This window comes from Leptonychotes weddellii, chromosome 16 (genome assembly GCF_054177405.1).
Source record: "Leptonychotes weddellii isolate Sample4059 chromosome 16, ASM5417740v2, whole genome shotgun sequence".
Lineage (NCBI taxonomy): Eukaryota > Metazoa > Chordata > Mammalia > Carnivora > Phocidae > Leptonychotes > Leptonychotes weddellii.
In genome coordinates, this window is record NC_138384.1 from 36,920,806 (window position 1) to 36,941,817 (window position 21,012).

At 44.5% G+C, this 21,012-nt stretch overlaps 1 protein-coding gene across 9 annotated transcripts in view; it reads left to right on the forward strand.

Moving 5' to 3' along the window:
- The window catches only part of GARRE1 (granule associated Rac and RHOG effector 1), a 78,594-nt gene that overhangs the window by 34,700 nt on the left and 22,882 nt on the right, over positions 1-21,012 (forward strand). For 8 of the 9 annotated variants that reach the window (XM_081806697.1, XM_006730752.3, XM_081806693.1 and 5 more), the window contains one exon: positions 18,748-18,954. The exons of the other annotated variant lie outside the window; for it this stretch is intronic. In XM_081806697.1, coding sequence (XP_081662823.1) covers positions 18,748-18,954 — 207 coding nt within the window. The remainder of the gene's footprint in view (positions 1-18,747; positions 18,955-21,012) is intronic. 9 annotated transcript variants of the gene reach the window in all.

The window sequence follows — 21,012 nt, forward strand, 5'->3', positions numbered from 1 at the left end:
CAGGCACTCCAGCAAGTTAATCTTCTAACTGAAACCCTTTTAGGTGGAAAGAGTTGCCACTCCCAGAACATTAGCTCTGCTCATTTCTTCCCTGGTTCTTGAAGTAGGCGCCTCCCTTATAAGGCAGCCGCAGTACAACCTGCCTGATGTAGCAACTGCGAGGGCCTTTTCATCATAAAAGCCCAAGGGGACCTCTTCTACCAATAGTCATTGCTGTTTGCCTTGTGCCTAGAATGGGACATTGGGGTAGGGGGTAGGGTATCCAGCAAATACCCTTGCAGTAACCAAGAACCTTTGGATAAGCCAGGTGACAGTTTAGGTAGGATTTTTCCTCCTCTGGATTTATAGGAAACATATAGGGGCACCTGGGTGGTGCAGTCGGTGAAGTGTCTGAATCTTGGTTTCTGCTCGGGTCATGATCTCAGGGTCCTGGGATCAAGCCCTACGTCAGGCTCCACTCTTAGCACGGAGTCAACTGGAGATTATCCCTCTCCCTCTGCCCTTCCCACTCATGAGCACACTCTCTCACTCTCTCTCTCAAATAAATAAATAATGTTTTTTAAAAAAGAAAATACATAGTTTACATTGTATATAGAGTGAGATTTTTGTCGAAATAAGAAATGTGATCATAATTAAGTGCTTCATGGGAATTCCTTTGTATGTCTCAAACTATCAGTCCAGCCGAATGTGAATTCAGGAAAACTATGGTTTCCCATGCTGCATTTGTTCTTTATACAAAGCTTTGAATATCCCACCCACACATTTTTTAGAAATAGACTGCACGGGACCTGCTATCTGTCCTTTCTCTGAGTCTAGGAGCATCTCCACTGGTGGTCGTTAGGATTGTGTTAATTCCAGTGTTCCTGTAAAATGCCAGGCTAGCTAAATTGAGTGGCTGATTTCTCTTAGATTTTTATCTACCTCAGTATCATTTGTCAGAGAAATGGATTATCCTTTGCAAATTAAACCATGTAGTTCATATTAAAGCAGTATAGACAGCCCTATAATGTGGTTTTCTATTCATTAGAAAGTCACAAATGTCCACCTCTTTTTACAAGCATCTGTCACTTGTCTTAAATAGAATTCTTTTTCAATGGAAATGTAAGTAAAAGAATCAAATTGACTTGTGATTCATGCCTTCATTCCACAGATATTTATTGCACACTTTATTTGTACCAGGTACCGTTCTACGCACAAAGGATATGGTAGTGAACAAGATAGAAATCCCTCCCTTCAGGTAGTTAAAAGGGGACTGCAATCTTAGATAAGAGGGTTAGAAAAGGCATCACTAAGGTGACATTTGAGTTGTTAAAAAACAACATTCAACTGAGTAAATTTTAAAGATTTTATTGGCTCTATTCAACTATTCATGAGTCAGGCAGCATCCCATCTAGCAGACGGAGAGGAGCTCCAAAGAGCTGTTCAGAATAAAAGGCCTTTATAGGCAGAAGGGAGCAGGAAAAGAAAGTTTGGAGCAGAGTGGATTGGTTCAGTCAAGGCCACCTTCCTATAGGAGACAGAAGGGGTCTCTCCAGTGAATTACCTCACCAGGTCATTCCAGAGTGACAGGTTACAGGTTTCATTCCTGGGAGAGGCTGAAATTGCAGTTTGGTTAAGTGTTCAGTCTTTGTTTGCTGATGTAGGGCTTAGCACAAGTGACTCCATCTGGGGCTCCTTGTTTCTTTTTTTGAATAAAGACCTGAAGCAGGTGAAGGAATAAACCCTGTTGATGACCAGGAACAGAGGATTCCGGACAGAGGAAACAGCTACTGCGGAGTTTCTGAGGCAGAATGAACCTGATGGAGAGCAGAGGGGACCTATTGTGGCCGAAACAGCAAAAGGGTGGGGTCAGCCTTTCAAGGGAAGGTGGAGGGCGGGCAGCTGGACAGGATCCTTGTGTGAGTGAGCAGTGCTGTCACTTGTCCTCTGGCCTCCACCCTTTGACTGTTCCAGGGCTCTGGTCTCCCTCTGGGGCCTCAGAGTTGGGAGGGTGTGGCCCTCTGGGCAGGTGCTGTGCATTCCAGAAGCCCAGGGCAGCTCTAGGGATCCCATGAGTTGTAGTTCTTACAATTTTAGCTGCCTTCCAAGTATCATCACCTTGTAAATGGGCAGGCAGACCTTAAATCAAATCTTTATGTAATTGAACCTTGGCTCTTAGTTTGATGCACTGACAAATGTCTTTTGTGTAACTGTGTGATTACCCATGAATCTGTTTGAAATAATTCATTTGTGAGTACTCACTGACTCTTAAGAACCTTAATTCATAAGACCCAAATAATAATTTATTTTGGGTAGATATATGCCAGAAATACTGTAGAGCAACAGTAATGGAAAGTATTAGGGACTGGTTTCAAAATACAATTTTCATTAACCTGAATGGAATTAAATTTGCATGTTTCTTTCTTTCTTTTTTTTTTTTTTTTTGCCTAAAGGTAAAATTCAGTGTTACTTCTCTCTTTCCTTTCTTGTTTTGACTAGTAGATCTTCCATAATAGATTGTAGAGTAAATATTTCCTAACTGTATGTGCCAAATGAAAATCCAAATTGCTGCTATTAATCAGAAACTGAAAATAGCTTATATAGTTCTGGTTTTCAGGCTGTTGTTAATTTCTAACCACTCTTTTTGACTTATTCTTTTATTGAGGTGCCTCTTCTATTATTTAAATTGTCTTCAGATTTTAGGTTTTAGAAGAACCTATAATTAATTTAAGCAATTGGAATTTGAGTGATTTTGTAAACTTCATGTGGAACAAGATGTACTGTCTGCCGAGCCCATTCTGTGTGGGTGGAAGCCACTGGGGCCAGAGGGCATCTGCCCTTCTGGAGGCACTGGATCCTTTGATTTTGATTGGCCAAGACACACTATGCCACCACCTCATTATTCTGAAAATTGCTAATTAAAAGAAAAATAAGGAATTAAGCAAATTTCCTTCTTCTCTAGTACAGCTGTTTTTCAGGGTAACCAAATAGCCCTAATGGATGGGGGAAGTTTCTTCTTTTTAGAAGAATCTCAGTATTCTTCCGTGTAAAAGGGATGATACAATTGGGAAAATCACCATTTTGCACACCATAGTGAATTAACTGACTCAGGCAAGTGGTCGACAATGGAGGATAAAACCAGTTGATAAAAGGTCATTGGGGAACTTCATAAGGGAAAGATCAGGCCTTTCCCACCCAAATCTATTGGTCCACCTCAACATCACTGAAAATGAGACAGCCAGTTAGTTGATCATGAATCCTAAGAACCACACAGTACCCCCATGGTATGTTCTTGTACTTCTCACATTTCTTCCCTCTCCCCAGGGTGGGAGGGGACCTGAAATAATCTCATCAGTCCTCTAGAACAAATTCCCAGTCTACATAAAATATGGGGTGTAGTGGAGCAAATTATGTAACACCACAAGGAAGCCATTAGACAAATCAGAATGTAGCATATTCTATAGGCAGTTGACCTGATTTGTTTAACAAAGTCAAGTAGCATAAGAGGAAAAAAAAAAAAAAAAAGAGGTACAAGGCATCTAAAAACAGAGTTAAGAGATATGACAACCAGGGGCGCCTGGCTGGCTCAGTCGGAAGAGCATGCAACTCGATTTCAAGGTCGGGAGTTCGAGCCCCATGTTGGGTGTAGAGATTATTTTAAAAAATAAATATTAAAAAAAAAAAATATATATATATATATATATAAAGAGATACGACAACCAAATAAGATGAGCTTTTTGGGATTGAAATTCAAACAAAGTACATTTTAAAAGACAATTTGGGAAGTTTGAACATGTACTAGGTCTTGGTTAATTGGGATTTGCTTCAAAACATTCCAGCAAAAAGTGGTGGTGGGGAGAAGGGTGAAAAAAAACATGGCAAAATGTTGGTGGTTATTGAAGCTTTTTGATGGGTATATGAGGATTTGTTATACTCTCCTTTTGTGTTTGTTTGGGTATTTTCCAAGTTTAAAAAAAGGGAATGAGAAACTTAGGAGTAGCGTATCAGGAATATCCCGTAAATGGTTCCGTTCCGTGGAGGATTTGTGCATATGAAGTGGTCTGTAACAGAAATGGGAGTATTTAGGAAGACTCTTCTGTTTTGTGTCTACTCACAAAATAGTCCACTTCTGGCACATCTGATCACTAAATGTGTGGTGGGGAGTTTCCCATGCCAAGCAGTTGTGAGTCAGTTTTGACACTATTTCCCTGAAGCTAGCATCAGACTCCACAGTTTAAGGGCTCAGTCCCACAGGAGTGTCCTCCTACCCTTTAGACACCAGTCGCAAGGCCAGGGTGTTATTACCTATGCTTCTTACCAACTGGCTGTAAAGAAGCAGAGGTTCTCACGACCCCCACCATGGGTTCCATTAATTTGCTAGAGCAACTCAAAACTCAGAAAAACATTTTACTTAATTATAAAAGGATCTAACTCAGGAACAGCTAGGTGAAAGAGATGCAGAGGGCCAGGTATATGGGAAGGGGTGGCACTTCCATGCCCTCTCTAGATACACCACCATCCTAGCACCTCCAAATGTTCACCCACCCAGAAGCTCTCTGAACCCTCCCTTGGGCTTTCTCAAGGCTTCAATCTGCCCATTCTTAGGGGCTTTTCAAAAGTCACCTCATTAACATAAACTCAGGTATAGTTCAGAGAGGCTTGTTATGAATAACAAAGCACACTTTATCTCCCTTATCACCGAGAAAATTCCAACGGTTTTAGGAGCTCTGTGCCGGGAACCTTGGAAGAAGACCAAAATAGACATTTCTTGCTGTAAATCACAGTATCACAGGGTGTATTATTGAGTAAGTTGTAGTGATGAAAAGAAAAGCAGGTACTTTTCAGAAAAATGAAGAAAATAAAAGTGAATCAAGGAAGAAAATGAGAACAGAGAACCCACCCCATCCCCTGGGCAGGACCCCAATAGCAGGTAGGAGTCAGGTGTGCTCCTAATTTTGGTGACCAAAATGGCAAGGTTGCTTTCCTTTAGGAGGAGAAAATTTAAAATTTCATTGTTGCTAAAAAGGTTTGAGTGAACATAAGGGAAATACTAGGTTTGGTGGGTGAATTAGAAGGAGACAGAAACAAAAGAGTTCGTGGAGTATAATTTTACATAGAACTAGCTTTCCTGAATTATTCTTTATTCTAAATGTTTATGGTTGCTGGTCGGCTTGTGAGATCTCACAGGATTGGATAGCAGTCTGTTTTGGCAGCCTCCCTCATCTTTACAAATCAGGATTCTGAATGTGCGTGAAATGACATTTGCCGGCAATGCTGGGACTCGCATAGACAGGGCTTGTGTCCCCTGCCCCTCCGCTGCCTCAGGCCAGTGCGGTCTCTGAGCAGAGGGGCTGGCTTGCCCTGTCCATTCCTCCATGAGACTGCATTTCCTGGCCCTCTCGCTAATGCTGACCTACCCAGAGCCAGGAAAGTAGAAATAGCCTGGTGTGAAGGAACCCTCGGGAGTCCCTGCTCACTCCAGGACCCCTCCTGAGGCCTCACCAGCCCCTGGAGAAGGCCTCAGTGCCCTGGTCTGCTTTCCTCTTCACCTAGCTGCTGCCGCCCATACTCCGGAAGAAAATACACAGGAGCTGGCTGCGAGCAGGCAGAGATGAGTGAGGGCAGTCAGAAGGGCTCTAGGCTGGGGGCGCCGGGGTGGCTCAGTCGTTGGGCGTCTGCTTTCAGCTCAGGTCATGATCCCAGGACGCCTGCATCGGGCTCCCTGCTCAGCAGGAAGCCTGCTTCTCCCTCTCCCACTCCTTCTGCTTGTGTTCCTGCTCTCACTGTGTCTCTCTCTGTCAAATAAATAAATAAAATCTTTAAAAAAAAAAAAAAGTGCTCTATGCCTTGTGGGCGAGACATAAATGTGTAGACTGAGACATGAGGTGTGATGCTGTGGGATGCAGGTGGAGAATAGCCTCAAGGCTGACTGCCGGTTGGTTTAGTGTTCTCACGCTCCACTCACCCTGACAGGACCCAGGCCCCTACCCCAGACCTTCCTACCCAGGCCTGAAGAGGTTAGGGCAGGGTAGAGAACCAGGTAGGCCCTGCTAAGAATTTAGGTTTTATAGAGAATGAAATGGGATTTTTATGGGGCACCTGGGTGGCTCAGTTGGTTAAGTGTCTGCCTTCGGCTCAGGTCATAATCTCAGGGTCCTGGGATCGAGCCCCACATCAGGCTCCTTGCTCAGCGGGGAGCCTCATTCTCCCTCTGCCTGCCGCTCCCCCTGCTTGTGTGCTCTCTCTGACAAATAAAATCTTTAAAACAAAATTCTTCAGGGGCGCCTGGGTGGCTCAGTTGGTTAAGCGACTGCCTTCGGCTCAGGTCATGATCCTGGAGTCCCGGGATCGAGTCCCGCATCGGGCTTCCTGCTCGGCAGGGAGTCTGCTTCTCCCCCTGACCCTCCTCCCCCTCATGCTCTCTGTCTCTCATTCTCTCTGTCTCAAATAAATAAATAAATAAAATCTTTAAAAAAAAAAAATTCTTCAGTAATTTATATTTCAGTAGCTATAATGAATGAAATAATATTTTAAAGTTTCTTTTTTTCTATGCTGTGGAAACACTCTTGATTTTGTCTCCTTCCATGTGACTGAATACAGTCATTCTGATGTTTCAATTAGTTTACTTGGGGTTTTTTGGCATATGTAGTCATGCCATCTGCATATATCTCTTCCCTTCCAATAGTTATATATCTTGTTGTGCTGACCATAATTTTTTTAAAAGATTTTATTTATTCATCTGTGAATGCTTGACCGACTGAGTCACCCAGGTATCCCCATAATTTTTTTTAAGATTTATTTATTTGAGAGAGAGAGCACATGAGCTGGGGGAGGGGCAGAGGGAAAGGGAGAAGGAGAGAAGCAAAGTCCCTGCTGAGTGCAGAGCATGGATCCCAACACTGGGTGGGGCTCCATCTCAGGACCCTGAGATCATGACCTGAGCCGCAGGCAGATGCTTAACTGACTGAGCCAGCCAGGCACCCCGGTAAGTTTTAATATATAAAATAATCAGCTTTAAGAGTGAGCATCCTTGTTTGGTCCTTATTTTAATGGAAATACATTGGATATATTACTGTTAGTTATTGATTTTAACAAATTAATTTTTCTTATACGTGGTGCATGCTTATGGTAAAAAATTCAAATATTTCTGAATGACCTAAGTCTCCTTCTTCAAAAATACTGACTCTCCCTTCCAACTCCATGCCAGTGCCAGATATAACTACTATTGTCTTATGTATCTATGTAGGTAGTAGCAAATAGATATGTACACAGAAACATATAGAGAAAATACATCTTTTTATTCCCTATGCATATCTCTAAACAGCATACCCATTAATTACATACTGGCTCTTAGTTTGAAAGAATAAGCATACAGTTCCAAGCCATAACAAATGTTATACCTGATTGTTCATTCATGGATGAGTGTGTTGTTTACAGGAAAGCCTTGCATGGTTTACAGACTTCCTTTCTGCATAATAGTTGTGATCTCTCCTATGCCTATTGGTAGTGTCACCCTCAAAGTCATCTCAAGGTTTGCAGCTGGTGTCTGCGGCGAGCTGGTTGCTGAAGAGCTGTCCAGGGAAAGAAAGCAGGAAGAGTTTTGGGGGGAAGAATCCGATGTCATTTGCACAAAGATACTGGCATTTTTGATGCCCTGCCCTCAGCCCTGTAGTCACCATGCTGCTCCTGGCTTGGCTTGGCACTTTTTTTTTTTTTTTTTAAGATTTATTTATTTGAGAGAGAGCGTGTGTGTGAGCAGGGGTAGAGGCAGAGGCAGAGGGAGAGGGAAAGAGAATCCTCAAGCAGACCCTGCACTGAGTGCAGAGCCCGATGTGGGGCTAGATCCCAGGACCCCAAGATCATGACCTGAGCTGAAATCAAAAGTCGGACACTCAACAGACTGAGCCACTCAGGCACCCCTTGGCTTGGCACTTTTACGTGGAGGGTAGCAACTGCTGTCTTCCCTTCTTTCAACAAATACATAGGAGGGATTGTCTACTATGCACCAGGCACTGAGAACGCAACAGAGACAAAACAAAGACCCTACCTTCATCCAGCTTAGCTCCTAGGTGGGAAAATAGAAAAATAAATAGCATATGCAAAGGTAATGTCGGGTAGTAGGGGGTGCTGTGAAGAGAGATGAAGAAGGATAAGGGGGGAGAGAGAGGTAGAGGAAAGGCTGAGGATGGGACATTTGAACAAAGACCATCAGACCATATGAATTCCAAGGGCCAGTATGCTCCAGATGGAGTAGTGGTTCATTCACCAGTGGGTCAGGATAGGCTGTCCCTTAGAGGACACTTGGCAGTGTCTAGCAGTGTTTTTTATTGTCACAAAAATGACATCTCCCATTTTTTTCCATGCTAAGGGTAGGGTAAGAGAAGTCTTACTCATTGAGAAGAACTTGACTGTTACCCCAGAGGGCCCAGAATGGTTTGAAGGAGCAGGTTTGAACTTGCATGCTAGGGAGTCAGAGTTTCACTGACTCACTGTATATTTTAGGAACAAATTTTTGCCATCTTTTAAGACTTCAGTTTTCCTCTCTGCTTCTGACCAATATCCCATCCTTCCTATCCCACACATACACACCCATGGTGGGATGGTGTTTCTGAAGGAACCATGGAACATTAGGCAACCAGACTCAGGCCTCAGATCCTGAAAGACATAAGTTTGCAGGGGCACAAAGCTCTTCGATTTATCTGATTTTCAATTCAAATTTATTTGGAGAAGGCAGAATCTTGGTATTACTCTCCTCATAGCCCATCAGGTTGTGTTTCAGTCCTGCAGCGGAGCAGAAGTGTGGATACTCAAAAGCTCCCCTCTGCTGCCACATTCGTGCTCTTCTGCAGCTCTTGGTCTCTCAGAAGTCACTGTAGGGGGAAGGGATTTCCCTCTGCTTTTTGTTAAAAAAAAAAAAAAGTAAAGATTTGAAAATGTATTCAAAACAATAGGATCTGAGAGGTCGTGGTTACTGCACCTCCAACCAGTGCTGCTGGCATCTCCTAAGTAAAGACCAGGAATGTAGCTGACAATACACAGCCCTGCATAGGACAGCCCCCCCCAACAGTGACGTCTCTGGCTCCAAATGTCAATAGCATTGATGTTGAGAAACCCTGAGGTAGTGGGAACTGGCTTATGCAAAAGACTTGAGACAGGGGCTGTGCTCAGAATTCCTGAGGAACAGCAAAAAAGCGGGGTGGCCAGGGCTGAGAGAAGGACAGGAGATAAGTTCAGAGAATAGTCAGGGGCCAGATCATGGAGGGTATTGTAGGACAGAACGAGGACTATGGATTTTCTTCTGATGGCAGTGAAAAGCCATTAGAAGATTTTGAGCAGGCGAGTGCAATTTGGTTTCTGTTTTATAATAATCTGTTTCCTGTGTGGAAAGTAGACTCTAGGGGAGAGAGAAGATGCTGCTAGTTGCCTCCCCACATCCAGTCTCCCCTTCTTCCTTAGCAACAAAACTCTGGGTTTGTTTGTGTTTTGTTTGGTTTTCAGGCATATTGTGCGCAGAAAAGGGAGTATGCTCCCAGCCTTCCTTCCATCTAGGGGTCGCTTGAATAAGTTCTGGTCTGTGAAGATGTAACTAGAGGTTTGGGATGAGTCTGCTGCCCCAGTTTGTTGCTCTCTAGAATGCAGGCGAATCGCTGAAGGTCATTTAGCCATTTAGACCTGAGGCAATGGAAGAATGTCAGCCTTGCATGAGGATGCAGAGCAGAAAGATGGGAACTGGGTTCCTTGGAATGCCCGGGAGTCCCCATCCCAGCTCTGGACTGCCGAAACCTAGGTTTATTTTTTCCCTTAGAAAGAAGTAAACATCACTCTTGCTTAAGCCACTGCATAGGTTGTTGTGTGTGGACAGACCTAATCCTAATTGAATGGAACAGGAAGATCAGTTAAGAGGCTATTATAGTAATTAATCCGAGCAAGAGATGATCATAACTTGGAACAGAATGCTAGCAGAGGAGGTGACTGGAAGCAGTTGGACTTGTTTTTAGGTGTATGGCTCGGAGGCATTAGGTACATTCACCCTGTTATGCAACCCTCAGGGCCATCCATCTCCAGAACGTCTTCATCTTCCCAAACTGAAACCCTGTTCCCTTTAAACAATACCTTCCATTCCACCCTCCTCCACCCAGGAAACCACCTTTCTACTTTCTGTCTCTCTGAATTTGCCTATTCTAGGTACCTCCTATATGTGGGATGGTACAATATTTGTCTTTTTGTGACCGGCTGCTTTCACTTACCATTATGTCTTTAAGGCTCATCCATATCGTAGCATGTGTCAGAGTTGCGCTCCTTTTTAGGGCCGATTGATATTCTAGCAGTTTTATTTGAATATAGCACTGTGGGACATGTGTGTGCATGCATGAGAGAAAGAGGGGTTGACGATGACTCCGGGGTTTACCGCATGAGCACCTGGACCACTGGTCGTGCTCTTTACTGAGATGGGGAGCCGTGGGGCAAGAGTGTGTTGGAATAAAGGTCTGCAGTGCCTCTTAGACATCCCAGGGGCAATGTCAAGTGGATAGTCAGATATACAGATTTGGAGTTCAAGGCTGAGGTCCAGTCAGGAGATAGGAACTTGGGAACAGTTGAGTCAATAGACTGTATTTAAAGCTGTAAAACTGGACCAGGTCATCAAGGAAGTGAATGTAACTAGCGAGCCAGAGGGAGAATCCAAGGACAAGTGAGCCCTGGGGCACTCCAGTATTTAGAGGTGAGGAGATGACTCGGAAGCAGCCTAGGAGTCTGCTGAGGAAGCAGCCAGAGAGTGAGGTAGAGATGGAGCAAGTGCAGTGTCCTGGAAGCCAAGAGAAGCCAGTGTTTCAGGAAGGGGGGAGAGGCCCACTGTCTCCCATGCTGCTGGGAAGAGGTGGAAGACCCGCTTCCCCACCTCAGCCCAACACTTGCCACAGCGCTCAAGGGTAGGAGGAATACCACGTGAATAACAGAGGCTGTCGGTCACATGGGCATGGTGAACCCTAGCTCAGTGAAGTAACAGGTGAGGCATGTACTGCCCTGTACTGACATGTCACTGGGATGCAGAGGGCTTCCGCTCAGTGTTGTAGGGTGAAGATAATGTTGACGGAGTGGATTTCCACTTGTGAATTCCCCATTTGTCTTTTTAATCATTTTATCCGTTGAGAAATTTTTTTTTTTTTAAGATTTATTTATTTTAGAGAGAGAGACAGCATGAGCAAGAGGGGCAAAGGGAGAAGGAGACAGAATCTCAAGCAGACTCCACACTGAGCGCAGAGCCCGACCCAGAACCCCAAGATCATGACCTGAGCCGAAACCAAGCGTCGGATGCTTAACCGACTGAGCCACCGAGGCGCCCCCAGTTGAGATAGTTTAGTATTTTCTTAAGTCCCAGTGCCTTAAACACTCAGATGTCCCAATGGTAATATTTTCTTCTTGATTGAAGTGATGACTTTTTTTTTTTTTTTAAGATTTTATTTACTTGTCAGAGAGAGAGAGCGCACAGAAGCAGGGGGAGTGGCAGGCAGAGGGAGAAGCAGGCCCCCGCTGAGCAGGGAGCCTGATGCGGGCAGGACTCAATCCCAGGACCCTGGGATCATGACCTGTGCCAAAGGCAGACGCTTAACCTACTGAGCCACCCAGGTGTCCCTGAAGTGACAACTTTTAATGAAAACTACACTCATATCAACAAAAAGAATTTCCTGAACTCTAATAGGCTCCCAGGCCATAAACTTGTCTGGGTGACTTAAATATATTTTATCTCTGCCCTGTAGAAACCCACAGTATTACTTTGCTTGTTTATGGAGGAAACTTGCATTTTCAATGGGAAAAATTACTAGAAGAGCAGAGTCCTTTGTTTACCATAATTAATGTGGACTTAGTTACCTTGAGTAGCCTTTCACGTTTTCATGTCCTGAATGATATTTTATAATTATCCTTATTAGTTATGTTAAGATTTATAGCAATGTAGCTAAAATATAAAACTTCCTATGTGTGTTGACATGGTAATAAATTGTTGATATATTTTCTTTTGGAAAGCAGGCTATAAAACAGAATATATAAACATAATCTAGTTTTTACAAAAACAAACATCTACAGGTACAAATATAGGCTGTATAGGAAACATATATTCAGTGGTTATATCTGTCTAGTGCTATTTGGTAGATTTTTATTTAGCTGATCTTTTTTCCCCTAATTTGTTTGCAGTGATTATGTATTACTGATGTGAAAGGTTTTGTGCACCAGAGCGCTCAGCCCATGAAGTAGGAGTTCTGAAACTGTCTCTGTTGATATTTTCACCAGCAGGCGAGAGCAGCATGTCCAGAGGCAGAATATATATAATCTTGTGTGAATAATTAGCATTTGGTGTTAGTTCAGCCACCCTTGGGCACGTGTTAGCTTTTCTTTCCTTTCCTTGTTCTCTCTCCTATACACAGCATGGCAGCTTGCTCTAGGTTAATACTGACTGCAAAGAGATCTTTGTTGTTTTGTTAGTTGCCTTTTAAAAAATTTTTAAATATTTAAACACTCGCTGTAATCGGTTTTTAGGTCAGACTATACATAGTTTCAGTAAGTTTGTTTTTTGCATTTTTATACCGTAATCTAATCTTTGCAGAGCACTTTCCATAGCCTGGGCATGGTCCACTGCATTCTCTATTTCTCTGGAGACACATTTAGGTCTCTATATCACATTCTGGTCTATTGGTTAGGTCATTATGTAATAACTCTGGAATTATCATATGAACAAAAGAGCAAGGTTGAGGATACTTGGAACCAACTGTTATGTTTAAGGTAAAAGTAAATATTACAGAGAAAGAAATGATTGAATGACTTTGGAATTTCTAATAAAAGCAGCCAGTCCAGATCGACTCCATTCACTCTAGATTTTTAAACTGATCAGAAATAAATGCTAGAATTCCTGGAAATGTTTGACAGTGTGGTGTATGTGACAGTTTTATTTGTTCTTCACTCTGGGGATGTGAGAAAGACAGATTGTTAAGTGAGGTTAAGTAGAAAATGAACTTGGTGAGACACTGTGTGTTTTAATGTGAAAATCACAAGGCATGTTGGAAGATGGAGTAGATTTGGCCATTCCATCATATCCCACCGCAGGCGTATATTCAGGGCTGAGTTAGGCCTTGCTTGGCCATAGAACAGCAGTAACTAAAACCAAATTTTGAAATATTCTAAGAAGGTAGAGTTCCATTGATCCTCCGCATCAGTGGTGATGTAGAAAGCGTGGTCTTTTGGGATTCAAAATAGGATGACCTTAAACTAAAATCTGTTTTAATTAATAAAATGTAAACATCACCAAAAAGAAAAGGTTTTCTGGTTCTGTCCATCAACACAACACTCTTAGCAGTAGATGTGGTATGTGTACATGGATATGGGAAAGTGAACTCATACCCTTTCCCGCCACCATCAGGGAGTTCCAGAAAACAAGGTTTCCTTTTGGTAGATCCTTGAGGCTGTTTATATCCAGAATGCTCCGTGGACATTGATAGGCAGGAGTGGCAAGGTCACTGATGGTTTCTATTCAGGATTTGGGCCTTTATGAGACATTTAAGTCACAGTAAAAGGTTTCTTTTAATGCAGAAGTCTGAAATTCCATCAACTCGAGATGCTATGGATAGATTAATCTTTTTTTTTTTTTTTTAGTTTTATTTATTTAAATAATCTCTACACCCAACCTGGGGCTCCAACTCACGACCCTGAGATCAAGAGTCGCATGCTTCTCCGACAGCCAGCCAGGCGCCCCTAGATTAATCTTTTAAAAATGCAAATGCCAATTAATTCCGATTGCTTTATTCATAATTCTTAAATGAGACTGATGTGCTGAAGGACTGAACAGATGTTTTTGGGTTTGGAATTCCTCAAGAGGTGGGAGAAGCTTCTCTTTCTCCCAAGCCCTCTGTACCCTCTCCCTGTTTCACATTGCTGTTTCCAGCCAGTCTTTGCAGCTGCGCTCTGCTGTGGAATCATAAACTTGGAGACTCATGCCATCCAGGAGTGCCACAGGCTACCCCACTTGATACTTTTGTCCCAGGCCCTTTTCCACTGCCAGAGAAGACAGAGCCATGCCTCTCAGTCTCTCTTCCCACCCCAGGGCCTGACACCATGCAGGAGAAGTCAGGGTTACTGCACAGGGCTCCTCCCCTCTTCTTAGTAGCCACCACTATTATGGCTGCATCCTGGATCCTATCCTAGGGAGACAGAGTGGCCTGGTGGTTAGGAACACAGCTTTTGGAACATATCTGGCATCAGGTCTCTGTTCCACCTCTTATCACCTGCATGGCATTGGAGCAGGCTTATTTCTCGAAGCTTCAGTGTTACCATATGTAAAATGGATGCATTTCTCTTCCCCACAGAGTTGCTTCACTGCAAGTGAAGTGCTTGGTATGGGTTTAAGCACTTAATGAACGGTAGCTGCTGATAGAGCTGCAGGTGTCTGTCTGCTGACATTTTAAAGATTTTTTTTTTTTTTTTTTATTTGAGAGAGAGAGAGCACATGAGAGGGGGGAGGGTCAGAGGGAGAAGCAGACTCCCCGCTGAGCAGGGAGCCCAATGCGGGACTCGATCCCGGGACTCCAGGATCATGACCTGAGCCGAAGGCAGTCGCTTAACCAACTGAGCCACCCAGGCGCCCTGTCTGCTGACATTTTAAACTCCGGTGTCTCTGACCGCCCCACTCACCCGTTTCTCCAGGTTGTCACATCTGTTCTGCAGCCTCACGGAATCCCGCAGTCCAGGCAGTGTTCTCTACATGAAGGACAAAATAGCTGCCCACGGCCCTGCGGTCGCATGCTTTTGAATTCACAACGTTAGAGTCTGTATTTCCTTCCAGGTTTGTCAGGAGGCCCCAGGGACTGGCCCAGGTCTGGGGGGAGGCCGGTGGGTCTATTACAGGAGGAGACCTGGGCTGTGACAGGAGATGGGCAGAGGCAGCCTGGAGGTTGAGCTCTGTCCTCTCTCAAGAGAAAGTAGTGTTTATGCATCTATTACTTTAAGCCTTTAGAGCAGATATCCTGTGAAATAGCTTTTCCAAAGTCCAGCGTGGCCATTGATTTGATTGGCTTTTAGTGAATTGTTCACAACACAGATATTTTGTTGCAGCTGTAATTAGAACTGATGCTCCATGTATCGTGGTGGTGGGGGAAGGAAGGGTGGGGAGGAAGATTGCTGAGCTCTGGTTCTCATCATTCCTTGTTTACAGGGAAGAAATTTAGATTAAATGACTCATCCAAGGTCAAACATGTAAAAACAGTAGAGACAACATACCAAATGTCTGCCTTTTAAACTGTCCTGCATCTTTCCCCCACTTACTCCTGCAGCAGCATCCTCCTTCCACCATCCTACCAAGAGGGACACCCGCCCCAGCCCCATCCTCCCATCAAGCAGCACTGTCCTATTCTGGAGCCAGGGACCCTGCATCAGGCTTTTCCCAGAATTTTCCCTTTTAGAAGGGGGAGGGATAGTTTCCTGTTCCCTTAGTCCTTCCCTCAGAGAGCCTTCTCCTTCCCACCTCGCCCCTTTGTGTTCCTTCTCCATTAGCCTCTGACTTAGCATATCAACTTAGCAGTTTGTTCCCCACCATTAGAAAGTAACCCTCATGGGACACCTGGGTGGCTTGGTTGGTTAAGCATCCGACTCTTGATTTCAGCTCGGGTCGTGATCTCAGGGTCGTGAGATCGAGTCCTGTATTGAGTCCTGGATCCGACTCCACGCTCAGCAGGGAGTCTGCTTCTCTCCCTCTCCCTCAAATAAATAAATAAATAAACAAACAAATAAATAAATCTTAAAAAACAAACAAAGAAACCCTCATGAGGACAAGGACTTGCTCATTGTCTTTCTTGTAGTATCCATTGGCCTTTTGTTGTGCTTTGTACATATCAGGCATTCACATATTACATATTTATTGAACAAATGAATGACTTAATTGTATTGGTCAGAAGCCATAAGAATGTGACCCCAGAGCAAATGGTACCCGGCATCTCCACTTCCCCCTTCCTCTCTTCCCCATAGCCTGCCAAGAGGCTGAGGAAGAGTTTGTGTGTCCTAGGAGCCAGCTCCACTCCTCCTCCCGTGTTTGCACTGTGTGGGGCTTTGGGATACCCTTATTCTGGCCTAGGCCAGTTAAGGTTGAGTTTGTCGTGTGCCTGGTCTCAGTGCTGCCAGCCCACAGCTGTACCCAGCTGTTTCGAGCCTGTTGGAGGCAGTGGGGCACAGTGGCAAAGGGCACAGACACTTGAGGCAAGTGACCACTCTGTTACATCCAATTTGTATTCCCGTGACAAAGTTTCATAACCTTTCTGTGCCTTGGTCTTATTGTCCGTAAAATGGGAATGACTTCATACAATTGTTCCTAGGAAGAAATGAGATAATTCATGGTAGACCTTTAGCATAGGTGAAGTACATGGGGAGTGTTCAATGAAGGCTGGCTGCTAGTATGTACAAGACAAAATATATGCTGTTTATTCTGTTCCTGTCACATGACTCTAGGTTGCTAGGGCCGCTTCCTCTGTGTCCCTCACCCTGCCTTGTCTGGCACAGATCACTGATGGGGAGGAGCCTTGAGGCAGGTATGAGTGGAGACCCAGGAGGTTTGGGTGAGAGTTCAGCTTCCAATTCTAATTGTTCTCCGTAGAGGGCTAATGCTTTGGTGTGAGATTTGTGTGAGTTTGTTTGTTTTAGTCTGGCCCTGGTGACTTCCACAGGGGAAAATCAGAGGGAACAAGTGGTTACAAGTTACCCCTGAGACTTGCCTGACTCTTTCTCCAGGAAGCAGAGCTCTGACCAGTGGGGATGGAAAAGGACAGCATCTAAAAAATGTGTGCTGGGAGGTGAGAGGGCCCGACTTGGGTCTTATTTTTAGGTGCTTCAAGGGACAGGACTAGGCTGGAGGGTGGGCACTGGGGTCGGATTTTAGTTCCTTGTAAAAGCAATGGAAACCATTCCCCAACCGTTACTGCCTCCCCAAGGCAGTGCACTGAGTCCTGGCAGCAAGTGGGCCTTCTCAGCTGTGCTCCTAACAGTTGAATAAATTGCAAACTCAGTAGAGTAATTTCTTGAGTAAGTAATCTACTGTGTGAGCCAATGAAATATGATAGACCCTCCATGGAAAAAATGTGAATGTTATGGAACATGATAGAAGAGTTGCAGATAGTTTTGTTATTGTTGTCAAATTTAGTATGGGCAAAACAACTGTAAAAATTTAAGGGAAGATGTCAATAATCTGGAAGTTCTCTGCTCAAGTTGCTTTGTGAGTGACAAGTTCTTACTCTCCTTTAATTTTTTAGAGAAGTTTTATTTATTTGTTTGTTTATTTGAAAGAGAGCAGGGGCAGAGGGAGAAGCAGGCTCCCCGCTGAGCAGGGTGCCCAATGTGGGGCTTGATCCCAGGACCTGGAGATCATGACCTGAGCCGAAGGCAGATGCTCAACTGACTGAGCCACCCAGGCACTTCTCTTGCTCTCCTTTAAAGAAAAAGAAGTAGGAAATCGTAGAGAACACCTTGTAGCTAGGGTTACCTCAAGAAAGCAAACAGGGAATAACAACATCAGAGAATAGGGGCACCTTGGGTGGCTCAGTTGGTTAAAGCGGCTGCCTTTGGCTCAGGTCGTGATCCCAGGGTCCTGGGATCGAGCTCCACATCAAGCTCTTTGCTCAGCGGGGAGTCTGCTTCTCCCTCAGCCTGCCGCTCCCCCTGCTTGTGCTCGCTCTCTCTCTCTGTCAAATAAATAAATAAAATCTAAAAAAAAAAAAAATTCAGAGAATAGTTTTGGCGATTGCCAAGGGTGGCAGATAAATGCACATTTGTATCTTAAAATACTTATGGTATATAGTTTTTTTGGCATATAAATTATTATAGTTACATATTAACAGTGTATATTAGCATAGTATTATATAGTATTTTTTTTAAAGATTTTATTGATTTACCTGAGAGAGAGCTCGCGAGCACAGAAGGGGGGAGGGGCAGAGGAAGAAGGAGAAGCAGACTCTCTGCTGAGCAGGGATTCCCGAGGCAGGGCTCCATCCCAGGACCCCAGGATCATGACCCGAGCCAAAGACAGACGCTTAACCGACTGAGGTACCCAGTCGCCCTTGTATATAGTATTTTTTTTTTAATGAATTCCCTACTTTAATGGAGTGCTCCATCGACCAACTAACTACTGATATGTATCAGGAGAGTGAGTTTATACTGTTGTGATAAATAGAGTCATCCAGTATGTTTTGTTGACTTCTAGAAGACTGGTCTGTCAGCTTTGTTTCCTAAGACTGAAATTATGACATAGAGCTATGTTAGTAACACTGTTACCAAAATAACTTGTATCTTTGGATTCCATTTCTAATAGAATTCTTAGAGTCAAACTGACCTTTCAGATTTTCAATCACATGGCTTTTACTGTGCCTTCTGAATGCTGTGTGTACATAACTGGAACTGTGAGTTCCTCTGGTTCATTAGGAGCCCAAAGACAACCAGGGTTAGCGTGAGCCAGAGTGCACGTGAGGGGAATGGAGACGAGGAGTGGGGGGCTGGGTGGGAACTGGGAAGACCCATTTGAACCTTGGGGTTTGCTATTTGGTTGAAACATTTTGTCTTGTAGACATCAGGCACCCAGGTGCATACGTGAGCGCAAAGATCCTTCTAAAGCATGGTGACTCTAATTCCCTGTGATTTCAGGTTTCCGGGGACTGTTACCTTCTGCCCACATTGGTAGTTAACAGTGTATCGCACGAATGCAGTAGCACGCACAAGCTAAACCCCCTGGCTTTCTTGTTTTCACAGGTGTTGGGGCGATGTTTCTTGACAGTGGTGCAGGTCCATTTCCAGTTTTTGACCCAGGCCTTACAGAAGGTCCAGCCGGTGGCTCACTCTTGCTTTGCCGAGGTGGTTGTGCCGGAGAAAAAGAACAGCGGTGGCGGCGGCTTCTCCAGCATGAGCCACACGCCTGAGTTGGAGGAAGCTGTGCGCTCCTGGCGGGGGGCTGCTGAGGTAACCCTGACCTGGGGGAGATGGGAACCCTGTGTTCAAATAGCGGAGGCTCCACAGGACCTTTGCCTGTTGGTTCCTAAAAGAGGTGTTATTAGGTGTATTTAGAGGTGTTAGTTTTAAACTGTTACCGTTCGCTTGTTCATTCATTTGACAGTGAATGCCTTTGTGAATGCCCACTTCGTGCCGGGCGCGGGCCAGGCACCGGGGTGACAGCCTCTACTCCCAGCCTCCTAAGAGAAAGGGCCTACAAAAACAGGGTGAAAGGGCTGTGATGGAGGTGTGCAGGAGCCCAGAGAAGGGGCCCTGCCTCCAACTAGGAGCAGGGCCGCAGAGCTTCAAGGAAGAGGGGCCAGGGAGAAGAGGCTGGAGCCTCAGTCTGGAAAGATGGGCCAGAGCTGGCTGCGGAGGGTAAGTGCTCAGCCAGGCAGCCAGGTGGGATGTGGTCAGGGACAACACATTTCTTGTAGGCATTTTAATACTCCTTGGTGTCTGGAGATGTCCTGCCTCTGTTTTTCTGTTCTTTTCACAGCCAGCTTCTTGGAGGAATTGTCCACCTCACCTTTGAGTCATTCTAAAAGACATTATTATGAAACAGTTCAAGCATTTAGGAAATGTCCCATATACCCTCTTGTCTTCCTTTTAGCTTCTTCAAGTGAATCTTAACTTTTTACCAGTTGCTTCATGCCTTTTATTTACTTACTTACTCACTTATTTTTAAGTGGGCTCCATGTGCAACATGGGGCTTGACCTCACGACCCCAAGAGTAAGAGTTGCGTGCTCTGCCAACTGAGTCAGACAGGTGCCCCTTTCATGCCTTTTATTTTTAACAGAAAAAAAATATTATTTACAAATGCAGCTGAGTTCCCTTTGTACCTTTTTACAGTCTTACTCCCATCCCTTCCTTTGTAGTGATAGCCTCTTTTGAATTAGGAGTTTGTGAGTCCTGTGCATATTTTTGTATTTTTACTCTGCATGTATCCATAGATAACATAAGTTATTATTTTGCCCAGTACAAAACTTGATATAAATGGCATCATTCAGCTCACTGAAATCTGGCTTCCACTCCTACACAAGAACAGGCATTAACTTGTCAGGGTCACTGGTGCCTTCTATGTGGCCAAATCCAGGGGACCGTTTGACTCCAGTCGGCACTCTCGGCAATATGGGCCCTTGGAGACTCTCTCTCCTTGTGGCCTCCCTGAGCCAAGTGTTAACCTCTTGGGTCATCCTCTCCGTCTACTTCGCTAGCTTCCGCTCTCCAACACAACTTACGAATGTCAGTTTCTCAAGGCTCAGTTCTGGGTGCCCTTCTCCCTATAGGGTCACCATCTACCCTTGGGACTTTAAGAACTGCCTGTGTGCTGGGGACCTGTAAATATGTGTGACCCGTCCACTTCTGTGGGCTTCAGGCCTCTGTATTCAGCTCTTGCTTACCTCAGGATTCCAGGTGGCTCAGGCTTAGCTTTTCCCCACACCCCTGGGGATCCCCAGATTTTCCCCAGGCTAGCAAGTGCTGCTATCCCACACTGGGTCCTTTGTGCAAAAAACTTGAGAGTTCTCTTCCTGTCTTTGTGTCATATCTACATCCAGTCCATAAGCCCTGAAGGTCCCACCCCCAAAGTATTATCCCAGATCTGTCCTTTTCTGTCACTGCCCTTGTTTAGGGAATCACTACTCTCCCCTGACCCCTGCAATAAATGAACTCCCTTCTCTCCTCCCTGTCTTGCCATCCTTCATCACTCTCCATTTAAAAGTGGATGATGTTGGAATCCATCAAAATCCTAGAGGAGAACATAGGCAGTAACCTCTTTGACATCAGCCACAGCAACTTCTTTCAAGATACATCTCCAAAAGCTAGTGAAACAAAAGCAAAAATGAACTTTTGGGACTTCATCAAGATAAAAAGCTTCTGCACAGCCAAGGAAACAGTCAACAAAACAAAGAGGCAACCCACAGAATGGGAGAAGATATTTGCAAATGACACTACAGATAAAGGGCTGGTATCCAAGATCTATAAAGAACTTCTCAAACTCAACACCCAAAAAACAAATAAGTCAA